Here is a 14,288-nt window from a genome sequence, read left to right as displayed (position 1 = left end):
CGGCCGCCGCACACCGGGGCGGGGCCGGCCCGCTCCTCGCCGCGCCTCCCGCACCGCAGCCGGAGCGCTCCGCTCGCACCGGCCCTTGCCCGCCGCCGCTCCTGCCCTGCCTCGCCGCCGCCTTTCCTTGCCGCCAAGAAGCGCCGCTTCCTCTTCCTCCCCCGCTTCCGCCGCCGCCACAGCGGCCCCCGCCGGCCGGCAGCCCCCGCGGGGATCGGCAGCTGTCGGTCACCGCGAAGGGGCTGATGCTGATCGCAGTGGCAGGAAACCCCCACGGGGTTCCACCGCAGCCGATGCGGAATCTCAGAATTCCTCAATGGAAGGGACCACAGTGGTGCTGGCTCCAGCAGGGTCATCCCAGGGCACAGGGCTCAGGATTACATCCTGGCAGCTCTGGAATATCCCCGGTGAGGGAGACCCCACAGCCTGTCTGGTCTCTGCTCAGGGCTGGGCACTGCCCAGGGCAGAAGTTCTGCCTCCTGTGCCGGGGGAATTCCTGGGATCAGTCCCTGCCCATTCCTCTGGTGCCATTGCTGGGCCCTGGAGCACAGCCTGGCCTTGCTCTGACCCTCCCTGCACACAGGGACAGCCAGGGACAGCCAGTGAACATCCAGGGACACACAGGGACACCCAGGGACAGCCAGGGACAGCCAGGGACAACCAGGGACAGCCAGTGAACATCCAGGGACACACAGGGACACCCAGTGAACATCCAGGGACAGCCAGCGAACATCCAGGGACACACAGGGACACCCAGGGACAGCCAGTGAATATCCAGAGACAGCCAGCGAACATCCAGGGACACACAGGGACACCCAGGGACAGCCAGTGAATATCCAGAGACAGCCAGTGAACATCCAGGGACACCCAGTGAACATCCAGGGACACACAGGGACAGCCAGTGAACATCCAGGGACACACAGGGACACACAGGGACAGCCAGTGAACATCCAGGGACAACCAGGGACACCCAGGGACAGCCAGTGAATATCCAGAGACAGCCAGTGAACATCCAGGGACAACCAGGGACACACAGGGACACACAGGGACACCCAGTGAACATCCAGGGACACCCAGTGAACATCCAGGGACAGCCAGGGACAGCCAGGGACACCCAGGGACACACAGGGACACCCAGTGAACATCCAGGGACAACCAGGGACACACAGGGACACCCAGTGAACATCCAGGGACAGCCAGGGACACCCAGGGACAGACAGGGACACCCAGTGAACAACCTGGGACACTCAGAGATACCCAGGTACACCCAGGGACACACAGGGACACCCAGGGCTCAGGCCCCTCTCACTGGGGCTCTCTCCAGGCTGAGCAGCCCCAGCTCCCTCAGCCTTTCCTGGGCACCAAGATGTTCCAGGCCCTTCCTCAGCTCCAGGAGCTCCTGTCCCTGCTGCACTGAGGATCCAGAGCTGGACACAGCACCCCAGAGGTGCCTCCAGGGCTGGGCACAGGGGCAGGATCACCCCTGACCTGCTGGGAATGCTCTTCCCAAAGTACCCCAGGATCCCATTGGCCTCTTTTCCCCAGCACACTCCGTTGGCTCAGGGACAGCTCATTGTCACCCAGGACCCACAGTTCCTTCCCCACGGAGCTGTTCCAGCAGCTCACCCCCAGCATGTGCAGGTACCTGGGGTTGTTCCTCCCCAGCTGCAGCACCTGGGCTTGCCCTTGTTGAATTCCAGAAGTTTTATCTCTGTCTATCTTTCCAAGTTGCCGAGGTCCTCCTGAAGAGCCACACAGCCCTCGAGGGGATCAGCCACGCCTCCCTCCCAGCTCTGAGCCCTCAGCGACCCCTTCACCCGGGCCAATGATGACCCAAGCAAACAACACCGAGCCCGTCCTGCAGCCACACCCCGTGCCATCCACCCCGACCCTCCGGGAGCTGCCACTCAGCCCCTTCCCAACCCACCCCTCCATCCCTTCAGCCCACCCCTCCGGGCGCTCGGTGCCGCCCTCCCAGCCCACCCCTCCATCCTTCCGTCCATCCGAGCCACCCCTCCGGGCGCTCGGTGCCGCCCTCCCAGCCCACCCCTCCATCCTTCCGTCCATCCGAGCCACCCCTCCGGGCGCTCGGTGCCGCCCCTCCGGCGGCGTGTCCCGGCGCGGGGCCATGGCGGAGCTGCGGGCGCGCCTCGAGGCGCTGGAGCGGCGGATGGAGCGGGCGGAGGCGGCGCTGCGGGAGCGGCCCCTCGCCGCCCCGCGGCTGCACGGGGTGAGCGCCGCGAGGGGCGAGCCGGGGCGGCGAGGGGGTGGTCGCTTGTGAGGCTGAGAGCGCTTAGGGGAGTGATGGGGGAGTCACTTATGGGGTCACTGTGGGGCTGGAGGTTGGGAGCGAGACTGGGGGGGAGCACTTAGGGGCTGGTGGGAGGTCGAGGGGGAGCCTGGGTGTTGCTTATGGGGCTGTTGGAAGGAGGGATTGTGGCTGGGAAGGAGCCTGGGGATCGCCCGTGGGGCGCTTGAGGGCTGGGAGCGCTTTGGGGGGGCTCCTGAGGGGGCTGCGGTGGGTTTCGGGAGACGGGATGGGAATCCAGTGGATTCCCGGCTGGCCGGGAGCCGCCCGAGTGGCTCCTCAGGGGGCAGCAGTGGGTTTTAGGAAACTGTGGGGATGAATCCAGTGGGCTGCTGGGAGCAGGCTGGTTCAGGACATTGGGAATAAGCAACGGGGACTCCGTATGGGGTTTTGGAGCTGTTGAAGAGCTGGGGTGGGTCTGAGAGTCTGGGAGTTGTTTGGGGGAGCTGCCCTGTCCCTCATCCCAGCCGATGCTGCAGGTCCCGTTGCTGTTCGAGGATGTGGCAGTGCGGTTCAGCCGGCAGGAGTGGGCAAGCCTGAGCGAGGGACAGAAGGAAATGTACCGGAGCGTCATGGAAGGCAACTACGAGATGCTGGTGTCCCTGTGTAGGCTGCGTTTGCGCCGGTTTAGCAGCCCCAGGGAGCTCTCTTGGGGTCATTTCTCTGCCTCTTTGCCTTTCACTGGAATCTCCAGCTCTCAAATAATCCTCCCTTTTCCCTGTCCCCTCCGGCAGTGGTTGGAGTGTGGCAAGGACACGCAGGACAGGGTAGTAAGTGCTTGGTGTCTTTTTCTCTTGGAGAACAGGTACATTGTTGGTGTTGTCATCTCCCTGGGTTGTCACCTCCAAAATTCTCTGCCTGGGACACCCCTTTCCATGAGAATTTTCCCTAAAAACCAACCTGAACATCCCCTTGAAGCTGTTTCCTCTTGTCCTGTTCCCTGGGAGCAGGTCCTGATTCCCTCCTGGCTCCACCCTCCTGTCGGGAGCTGTGCAGAGCCAGAAGGTGCCCCCTGAGCCTCCTTTTCTCCAGGCTGAGCCCCCCAGCTCCTGGTGCTCTGTTCCCCTGGTCTGTTCACTTCTCTGAACACGCTCCAGCCCCTCAATGTCTTCCTTAGCATGAGGGGCCCAGAATTGCCCCCAGGATTTGAGGTGGTCCCTCAGCACTGCCCTCATGCTCCAGGCGCTTGTGCAGTCAAGAGCCTCATGATTCCCTTCTCATCATTCAGGGTGTTTTCCTGTCTGCAAGGTGAATTTCTGAGAGAGCTGGGAATTCTGTAGCAGAGGCAGAGCAAGGATGGATTTTCTTGCAGTTGTTCCCAGGGGACTGTCAGAGGTTGCTTTCCATATTCCCCTGTCAGCTCTGCCTGCTGTTTCCTCTCTGTATCCATAACTCCCGTCGTGGCCCTGGTTGGAGATGAAGTTTCCTGGGTTGGGACTGGCTCTGTTGCCCAGCTGTGGGTGCAGAGTCCCTGTCCCGTCCTGTGCCTGATGTCTGTCCTGCTCTTGCCCAGACTGTGCCCTGTCCAAGCCTGAACTGTTACTGCAGCTGGAAAGAGAAGAGCTGAACACCCCGCCAGAATCCGAGGCAGAGGCAGCAGAGGTGTCCCCAGAGCTGGCTGTAGGTGGGTGACACTGGGTTCCTTCTGTGCCACAAGCTTCTGTGGGACTGTGAATCCCAGAATTTTGCATTTGGGTTGAGAGGAATCTTAAAGCTTATTTCTTTCCAACACCCTGCCATGGGCAGGGACACCTTGCACTAGTGCGTGTTGCTCCAAGCCTTTTCCAATCTGGGACACTTCCAGAGATTGGGAGGTGTCCGCTGTGAGGGAACAGCTCCTGGGACATGTGGGTAGCCTGGAAGGTCCTGCCCCAGCAGCTTGCTGGGTGTCAGGGATCCTGGAACCTTGTGGAATGGGATTTTTCACTGGCTGCTGGTGAATTCAAATGTCCTTGTTCTCCACAGAACCAGCCCGACAGAACTGCACCAGCGATGATGCACTGCTGGAGACTGAGACAATGGAGAGGGGCTGCAGGGAGCCAGAGGAAAGTGGGAACATGGCAGAGAAAAGTGGGAACTGGGTAGAGGAAAGCAAGAACCTAGTACAGGAAAGCTGGAGCCTAGTGGGGACAAGTGGGAACCTGCTAGAGGAAATCTGGGGTGTGACAGAGGAAAACAGGAGCCCAGCAGAGGAAAACAAGAGCCCAGCAGAGGGAAACAAGAGCCCGGCAGAGGAAAACAGGAGCCTGACAGAGGAAAACAGGAACCCGACAGAGGAAACCAGGAGCCTGGCAGAGGGAAACAGGAGCCTGGCAGAGGAAAACAGGAGCCTGGCAGAGGAAAACAGGAGCCTGGCAGAGGAAATCAAGAGCCTGGCAGAAGAAAACAGGAGCCCGGCAGAGGAAAACAAGAGCCTGGCAGAGGAAACCAGGAGCCTGGCAGAGGAAAACAAGAGCCTGGCAGAAGAAAACAGGAGCCTGGCAGAAGAAAACAGGAGCCTGGCAGAGGAAACCAGGAGCCTGGTGGAGGAAAACAGGAGCCTGGCAGAGGAAAACAGGAGCCCAGCAAAGGAAAGCAAGAACCCAGCAGAGGAAAGCAAGAACCCAGCAGAGGAAAGTGGGGACCTGATGGAGGAAAGCAGAAACCCAGCGGTCCCAGAGAACTGCAGCACACGTGAATGCCTGGCAAATCCTGCTGCTGTTGCTGTGAGGGGTCCTGGATCCCTGCCTGGCTGTTCTTTCCCCACCTTCCTCACTGCTCTTGCCCTCACAGCACCCGTCCCTCTGGAAGCCACTGCTGTCCTGGCGGATCTCAGGCAGCCAACCCCGTCCCCTCCCCGCCCGCTCTCCGTGCACTGTCAGGAAGCCGTGGGTCAGAACTCTTCTCCCCCTGCAGCAGGTACTGGGGCAGAACCTTTAACCCTCCTTGGTGGGGCCAGCAGCTTGGGGGAGTCTGTTGGGCCTCTCTGCAGGCTTGGGGCTTCCAGGAAAGGGAAACAAATCCTGTTACAAGCCCTTGAAACCGTTTGGGTACAGCATGGCATCGGTGCACCTGCCCAGATGAGCCCCAGGGTGGTTGTCAGAATTCCCTGTCTCCTTTGGTGATGTTTTCCACCTCAAACTGCTCCTGGGGTGCCTACAGGGATAAGATGGGGATGTTCCTGGCTTTCACACAGTCCAGAGACTGAGCTGGAAGAGGAGAGTGGAGCTGGGGTTTGTGCTGGCTGGGAGCAGGGTGGGAAGTGAGGGAGGGTGGGAGCAAAAGCTGTTTGCTGTTCATGCCTTAAAGCCAAAAACCATGTGGAAAGTGATGTTTGGATTCTAAAAAATTCCCAGGAGATGCTGAAGCAGGGATCCCAATGGAGGTGCTGCAGGAGGAGGTTGCCACAGAGAAGCCATCAATGCCCAAAACACCCTCCAAGGGTCCGGAAGAGGACAAGGGTCGTGAAGAGGAGGCTGTGAAACATTTAGGGAATACTGGCCAAGATCTGGTGGCCGACATTCCTGAAGAACCAGGAAAGGAGGTGACACCAGATGTCCACGAAACGACAGAACGGGCAGATCCCAGCCCCGGGGAGCCGGAGAAGGACTCCTGCGTGGGCCGGCCCATGGCCTGCCAGCGAAATGCCACGAGGGAATTTTACTCCTGCCCCATCTGCAGGAAAACCTTCCTGCTGAAGATCAACCTCCTGATCCACCAGCGTGGCCACACCAACTGGGTGCCCTATGTCTGCGTCCACTGCGACCGCAAGTTCATGTCCAAGAAGAAAATCAGGCGGCATCTGCGTGCCTGGGCAGTCAACGGGACGTGCCAGCCCTCGGAGCTGGAGGTGTGTGCCAGCCAGGTGCCATGCCCAGCATCCCATCCCCAAACCTGGGCAGCTAACGGGACATACCAGGCTGCGAAGCCAGAGGAGTGTCCTAGTAGGACACCGTGCCCACCATCCCAGCCCCAAGCCTGGGCACCCAATGGCACCTGCCAGCCCTTGGATGCAAAGGCATGTCCCAGCCAGGGGACACCGTGCCCAACATCCCAGCCCCAAGCCTGGGCACCCAATGGCACCTGCCAGCCCTTGGATGCAAAGGCATGTCCCAGCCAGGGGACACCGTGCCCAACATCCCAGCCCCAAGCCTGGGCACCCAATGGCACCTGCCAACCCTCGCTTGTGAAGGCTCATCCCAGCCAGGGGACACCGTGCTCAACATCCCAGCCCCAAGCCTGGGCACCCAATGGCACCTGCCAACCCTCGCTTGTGAAGGCTCATCCCAGCCAGGGGACACCATGCCCAACATCCCAGCCCCAAGCCTGGGCACCCAATGGCACCTGCCAGCCCTCACTTGTGAAGGCACATCCCAGCCAGGGGCCATGCCCGGCACCCCAGTGCCCAACATCCCAGCCCCAAACCTGGGCAGCCAACGGGACCTGCCAGGCCTCGAAGCCGGAGGAGTGTCCCAGCCAGACCCTGTGCCCATCCTCCCAGCCACAAGCCCCCAACAGGGACTGTGGCACGGTGTGGCAGGAGCCCGGCCCCACCCAGTGCTCGCTGTCATCTGGAAAAATGATGTACACGTGCACCGAGTGCCGGGAAACCTTCTCCAACCAGGGCTTCCTGACGGTGCACCAGCGCCGGCACTCCGGCCACCACCTCATCCTGTGTCCCTGCTGCAACCGGAGCTTCACCTGGGTGTCCGACTTCGTCCGGCAGCACTGGATGCACATGGGCGTCCGGCCCCACCAGTGTGGCATCTGCCAGAAGACCTTCAAGAGGTTCTCCCACCTCAAGGTGCACCAGAGGATCCACAGGCGGCAGGAGCGGCCGTTCCCCTGCGCCAACCAGGTGCCCCTCGTGGTGGCACCTGCAGCAGGAGACGGGGTGGGAAGCCAGGCTGTGACCCCCAGGGATGGGGCGCTGCTGTCAGACCTTGAGGTGTCCTCCCGGGAACGGGAGGCCGCTGCTGGATCTCAGGGTGTACACCCAGGGGTGGGAAGCTGCTGCTGAAATTTGAGGTGACCTCCCAGAGACTTGAGGTGACTTCCCAGGATGTTGCTGATGGAATTTGAGGTGACCTCCTGGGACACAGGGTGCTGCTGATGGACTTTAAGTTGACCTCCCTAGGACAGGAGACTGCTGTCTCATCTTGAGGTGAAGGATGGGATGCTGCTGCTGATGGCCTCTAAGGTGTCCTCTCAGGAATGGGATACATGATGAATGTCGAGGTGTCCTCCCAGGAATAAGATGCTGCTGTTGAACCTTGAGGTGACCTCCCAAGAATCATATGGTGCTACTGGACCTTCGAGTGACTCCCAGGGATGTGATGCTGCTGCTGGATTTTGAAGTGACCTCCTGGGGACTGGAGGCCACTGTCAGACCTTCTCCCCTCTATCCCTCTCCAGATGGAGGCTGGAGCATGGACAACATTTTCTGGCTCCCCTGCCCTGGTGTGGGGATGGGGGGCACCTGCCCAGCCCATGTGAGGGGGGCTCCTTGTTCCCAAGCCCTGGTAGGGCAGGTGGGATGCTGGGAGTGGGTGGCTTTTCTGGAGAGTGCCAATAGATGCTGTAGAAACCAGGACGCTGCACGTGGATTCCTTGAGGGGCCTCTGGGAGGGTCCTGCTGGGCGGGTGGCACCAGGAATGGGATCCGTGGCATGGAGTGATGGAAGAGTGAGAATGGAACACTGGGCGGGGGGTGTCACCTGCTGCTGGGGGGTTGCAGTCCCAGTCTGAGGTGGGGATGGGGTGGGATGGGATTGGGGTCTGGATGGGCCTCTGGGAATGGCGCTGGGGGTTGCTGGGCGCTGGGGATTTGAGGGCTGGAGCTGTGGTTCTCATGCAGGGGTGGGGACGGATGAGATGAGGATGGAATAGGGGTGGGGTGGGATGGGGGTGTGAGAGGGGATATGGATGGATGGAATGGGGATGGGATGGGATGGGATGGGATGGGATGGGATGGGATGGGATGGGATGGGATGGGACGTGACAAAATGGGATGGGGGTGTGGGTGTGATAGAAATCGGGATGGGGATGGAGGTTGGATGGGATGGGACTGATAGAGCTTGGCTCTTCGCTGTGGGACCTGGCAACAGGACAAGAGGAACAGGCAGGAAACTGATGCCCAGGAAGTTCCACCTAGCCAGGAGGAAGAACTTCCACCCTGTGCAGTGACTGAGCCCTGGAACAGATTGTCCAGAGAGGGTGTGGAGCCTCCCTCACTGGAGATATTGCAGAATGGTTTGGACACAATCCTGTGCCATGTGCTCTGGGATAACCCTGTTTGAGCAGGGAGGTGAGACCAGATGAGCCACTGTGGTCCCTTGCAGCCTGACCCATTCTGGGATGGGATGGGATGGGATGGGATGGGATGGGATGGGATGGGATGGGATGGGATGGGGATGGGGATGGAGATGGATGGGATGGGGCTGTGTCCGGGCTGTGTCCAGGCTGTAACCGGGCTGTGTCCGGGCTGTGTCCGGGCTATAACCGGGCTGTAGCTGGGCTGTAACCGAGCTGTAATTGGTCTGTAACCGAGCTGTAACCGGGCCGTGTCTGGGCTGTAACCAGGCTATAACCGGGCTGTAACCAGGCTATAACCGGGCTGTAACCAGGCTATAACCAGGCTATAACCGGGCTGTAACCAGGCTATAACCGGGCTATAACCAGGCTGTAACCGAGCTGTAACCGGGCCGTGTCCGGACTGTGTCCGGGCTGTAACCGGGCCGTGACCGAGCTGTAACCGGGCTGTGTCCGGGCTGTGTCCGGGCTGTGTCCGGGCTATAACCGGGTTGTAACCTAGCTGTAACCAGGCTGTGTCTGGGCTGTAACCGGGCTGTAACCAGGCTGTGTCTGGGCTGTAACCGGGCTGTAACCAGGCTATAACCAGGCTATAACCGGGCTGTAACCGGGCTGTGTCCGGGCTGTAACCGGGCTGTAACCGGGCTATAACCAGGCTATAACCAGGCTATAACTGGGCTGTGTCCGGGCTGTAACCAGGCTATAACCGGGCTGTGTCTGGGCTGTGTCCGGGCTGTAACCAAGCTGTAACCGGGCCGTGTCCGGGCTGTAACCGGGCTGTGTCTGGGCTGTAACCAGGCTATAACCAGGCTATAACCGGGCTGTAACCGGGCCGTGTCCGGGCTGTGTCCGGACTGTAACCAGGCTATAACCGGGCTATAACCGGGCTGTAACCGGGCCGTGTCCAGGCTGTGTCCGGGCTGTGTCCGGGCTGTAACCAGGCTATAACCGGGCTATAACCGGGCTGTAACCGGGCCGTGTCCGGGCTGTGTCCGGGCTATAACCAGGCTATAACCGGGCTATAACCGAGCTGTAACCGGGCCGTGTCCGGGCTGTGTCCGGGCTATAACCGGGCTGTAACCGGGCCGTGTCCGGGCTGTAACCAGGCTGTAACCGGGCTGTAACCGAGCTGTAACCGGGCTGTGTCTGGGCTGTAACCGGGCTATAACCGGGCTGTAACCGAGCTGTAACCGGGCCGTGTCCGGGCTGTGTCCAGGCTGTAACCAGGCTATAACCGGGCTATAACCGAGCTGTAACCGGGCCGTGTCCGGGCTGTGTCCGGGCTGTAACCAGGCTATAACCGGGCTGTAACCGGGCCGTGTCCGGGCTGTGTCCGGGCTGTGTCTGGGCTCTAACCAGGCTATAACCGGGTTATAACCGGGCTGTGTCTGGGCTGTGTCCGGGCTGTAACCAGGCTGTAACCGAGCTGTAACCGGGCCGTGTCCGGGCTGTGTCCGGGCTGTAACCAGGCTATAACCGGGCTGTAACCAGGCTATAACCGGGCTATAACCGGGCTGTAACCGGGCTGTAACCGGGCCGGGCCGGGCCGGGCCGGGGTCTCGGCGCGGCGGCCGCGGGCGGGGCGGCGCTGGCGGCGCGGGGCCGGCAGGGGGCGCCGCGGCGGCGGCGGCGGCGGCGAGGGGCGGCCATGGCCCAGCGGGGCCGCGCGCAGGTACCGGCGGGACCCCGCGGCACCGGCAGCCCCGGAGCCCCGGCGGCGCCCCCCTCACCGCCCTCTTCCCCCCGCAGCAGCAGGACCCCGAGTGGGCGCCCGAGGCCTGGCAGGGCGCGGGCCCCGATCCCGGCGCGGGCCCCGGCGGGGCGGCCCCGGCGGGGCTGTCGCTGCGGACGGTGGCGGCGGCGGAGCGGCGGCTGGAGCGGAGCGTGGAGGCGGCGGAGCGGCGGCTGGAGCGGCTGGAGCGGCGCGTGGCGGGGCTGGAGCGCACGGTGCGGGCCGGCGGGGCCCGGCTGGCCGCGCTCCTCCGGGACAACTCCCGCCGCCTCCGCCGCATCCAGCGCCAGCTCCGCCGCTGCCGCTGCGGGGGCACCGCCACCGGCACCGGCACCGGCACCGGCACCGGCCGGGAACCGACACAGGTAACCGCCGCAGGGTTCGGGCCCGCACGGGGACGGGATGGGCCCGGGGAACGGGAACCAGCCGCCGGGAACGGGGATCGGGCTGAGCCCGCGGGGACGGCGCCGTGCCAGCGGTGGGTGGCAGGGACAGGCTCTGGGGAACGGGATGAGCCCATGGCTGCAGGAATGGGCCCACGGTAATGAGGATGAGTCCCAGGGAACGGGGATGGGGTGTAGGCAATGGGGACAAGCCCCAGATAACGGGAACATGCCGGCGGTGACAAATGGGGACAAGCGCCAGCTAATGGGAATGTGCCAGAGATGGACAGGGATGTGTCCCAGCTCTCAGGGATGTGCTCAGCGTGACAGGGAGAGACCACAGGTGACAGAGATGTGCCCAAAGCTGTGGGAAAGTGCCCCAGGTGACCGTGTGGCCATGGGAAGTGCTGCTGGCTCTCAGGAGCTGCAGGGAGCCAGAGGGACACGGCTCTTCTGGTGCTTGTCCCTGTCCTCAGGGAAGAGGGGGAGCAGAACACCCACCCCAAGTGTTTCAGCCGTGTTGGGCCTTACTGGATTGATGTGGGATGGTGCCACCTGTCCTGCTCCCACCTGAGGTGTCACTGCTCACCTGGCTGCCAGGATGGATCCTGGGAATCTGCCCCGGTCTGGGGAGGAACGGCTGAGCCTCGCTGGGATGTCTGGGGATGTCCCCCCTGACCTGGCTCTGTCCGTAGGGGCTCCAGACCCACAGGGGCTCAGGGAGGGGCTCAGTGGAGACCCCCAGGTGGAGCCTCCTGTACTTCCAGGTGCCGGCGGCGGGCGAGGAGGCTGCTCTGTCGGAGCAGGAGTTGGGGAGCGTGGACAGCCGGGAGCTCCGTGGGATCGCCAGGAAGGGGAATTATGAGGCCTCGGTCCCTCTGGGTGAGGATCGCTCAGATCATGTCAGAAGCATCATCATCCCTGGGTTGATGCAGCTTCCAAACCCTCCCCATGTGGAACATGGGGGGATTCCAGGTGACATGTCCTGCAATCAGTGTTCCTGCACTGTTTTTTTCCTGGGATATGGGCTGTACATGGATCACCCTGCACAGATTTGCTGCAGAGAGTCCTACATTTTAATTAATTTTGGGCTGGAATTTTAGAGCTTGAGTGTCCATCAGGCGCTTCCCGGGATAAGCAAAAATTATGTGCCTGGATCAGCTGCCAGTGGCCTGTGTGATCAGATATCCTGGAATTCCAGGACCCTGCTTTGGCTGGTCCCACTGTCAGCAGTTCATCCCACTGCTCCCTCCTTCCCAGGGTCTGAGGATGTTGGTTCCAAACCTGCACTGCTGCCACCAGCCGAGGACAGGGAGGATCCAGGGAGCCCCGGGCTGCCGGACAAGGGAGCGGTGCCAGGACAGCTTGGTGACAGTGAGTGGCAGCGAGGGGGGCTGAGGATGGGCACTGACAACCTGCCCAGACTGGGCCAAGTTCTTAAGGATGGAAAATGGGAAAACCTTGGGCAAGGCTCAGCGAGGGTGGCTCCGGAGCTGGGTACCTGTGGGGGGATGCTCCCTCCTGCTTTGGGGAGGCTTTGCTTTGATCCTGGATTCCCTGGATTCACACGTTTAAACTCTGCCATTCCTGATGAGGTTCCTTCCAGAATGGAGGACTCTGCACCTCAGCTTTGCCTTCACTTTCCCTCTGGTTTGGTTTTTTTGTGGAGATTTTATTGTCAGTCCATAGTGTCATTGAGTGCAGCATGCCCAGGGCAGGGGTGAAGTCTCCATTCCTGGAAGGATTTAAAAGCTGTGTGGATGTGGCAGTGGTGCCCTTGGCAGTGCTTGGTTGATGATTGGACTTGATGATCTTGAAGGGCTTTGCAAACCTCACTAATTCCATGATTCCATGATGTCCCTGAGGTCCAACAAGCTGCCCGGACAACCCCCCTTCACCTCCTCTCCTCCTGGGAATCCCTTCCTGCTCCCTTTCGTTCTTTGCCAGTTCTTCTCACCTCCCACTCTGGAGCTGGAGGCACGGGAGGACTTCCTGGGAATGAACTGTGGTCTCTCCACAGGTGAGATGATCGTGATCAAGACGGAAGAGCAGCAGCCGCAGGAGGATGGAGCTGAGCTCCTGGCACTACCGATGGTGCCCGCGGTCAGGCTGGACGAGGAGGTTCCCCTCAGCCAGGAGCAGCCGGTTTCCTGGGAGAGCCACGGCGTGGCTGGGCCGAAGGCGGCCGGAGAGGGCTTGGGGGAATTCTGCCTGGGGGAATTCAAGCCGGTGGTGGTGCCGGTGGAAGCTCACCCTGCCCCGGGCCTGCCCTTCCCCACGGAGCAGGCGCTGGGCGCGGGCACGGAGCAGCCGTTCGCGCTCGCCCAGGGAATGCCGCTGGGAGAAGACCCGGCGGCCGAGGTGGCATCGCCGCAGCCCGGCTGGGAGCAGCAGAGTCCCCGGGACGATCCCCGGGCGCTGCCGCCGGGCTGGAAGAGCGTCCGGCTGACACGGAACCTCCTGGCGAGGCAGCAGAGCCGGGCGAGGAAGAGCAACGGCTCCTTCATCTGCACGTCGTGCGGGAAGAGCCTGGCCCACCACGCCGCGCTGCTGCGGCACCAGCGCCTGCACACGGGCGAGCGGCCCTTCCAGTGCCCGGCCTGCGGCAAGAGCTTCAACGAGAAGTCCAACCTCAACAAGCACTACCGGATCCACACCGGGGAGCGGCCGTACCGCTGCCCCGCTTGCGGCAAGGGCTTCGTGCAGAAGCACCACCTGCAGAAGCACCAGCGCATCCACGGGCCGCAGCTCCGCAGCGCGTGGCCGGGCCGGGCGACGCGGGGCAGCGCCGGCGGCGAGCGGCTCTACCGCTGCATCGAGTGCGCCGAGAGCTTCCCCCAAAAAGCGTCGCTGGAGGAGCACCAGCGCCGGCACACGCAGCAGCGGCCCTTCCAGTGCCACGGCTGCACCAAGAGCTTCCGGCACCGCCAGTCGCTGAACCACCACCAGAAGGTGCACGCCGCCGTGGCCACCTCTCCGGCCGGCAGCTTGCCGGGACACGAGCCGGAGCTGGAGCCCTGCGAGGCTCTGAGCCAGGATAATCGGTAGCCAGAGGGCTGGAGAAGGGAAGGGACAGCGGTTCTGCACGTGGGACGGCTGGGGCTTGTGGCAGCAGCGGGAGTTTGTGCACGATGCTGTGGGAGTTGTGGCACCACCTGGGTGGCAGCAGGAGGAGCAGGAGGAGGAGGGAGCCTCCTGTGCTGTTGGGCAGGGAAGGGCCCAGGGTGGCATGGGACTGGCCCCGAGGCAGCAGAGGAGCGGCTGTGTCAGATCCCAGGGTGGAACTCGGTTGTTTGAACAGCACCACTGTGCTGGGAGCGGGGCTGGGAGTGGTCAGTGGCCTGGGGGCAGTTGATAGCCCAGCCGGGAAGAGAATCAGATAAAAGACTGAACTGACTGGTCTCCTGTTGTGCTCAGGGGCAGCTGGGGGGTGACATCCCCGGCTCAGTGGGGGAGGAACGCAGAACTACCTGCTGGGAATGTGATGGGAATGTGGAGAGTCCCACAGGAACCCCCCACAGGATTCTCAGTAGGATCTGGGTACCTAGGGACTCCCTGGCAATGCTGAGGGACG

The 14,288-nt window shown here is 62.3% G+C and overlaps 1 protein-coding gene across 1 annotated transcript; it reads left to right on the top strand.

Moving 5' to 3' along the window:
- The first annotated feature begins 10,247 nt into the window (after window positions 1–10,247).
- On the top strand, window positions 10,248–14,110 carry LOC110476940 (uncharacterized). Its single transcript, XM_031504142.2, has 5 exons — window positions 10,248–10,271; window positions 10,349–10,696; window positions 11,482–11,596; window positions 11,975–12,088; window positions 12,735–14,110. The coding sequence occupies exons 1-5, from the start codon at window positions 10,248–10,250 to the stop codon at window positions 13,760–13,762; spliced, it is 1,629 nt and encodes a 542-aa protein (XP_031360002.1). The 3' UTR covers window positions 13,763–14,110.
- The last annotated feature ends 178 nt before the right edge of the window (window positions 14,111–14,288 follow it).

Source organism: Lonchura striata, chromosome 1, assembly GCF_046129695.1.
Source record: "Lonchura striata isolate bLonStr1 chromosome 1, bLonStr1.mat, whole genome shotgun sequence".
Classification (NCBI taxonomy): Eukaryota; Metazoa; Chordata; class Aves; order Passeriformes; family Estrildidae; genus Lonchura; species Lonchura striata.
Note: the sequence above shows the minus strand (reverse complement) of the source record. Positions and strands in the feature narration are given on the sequence as shown.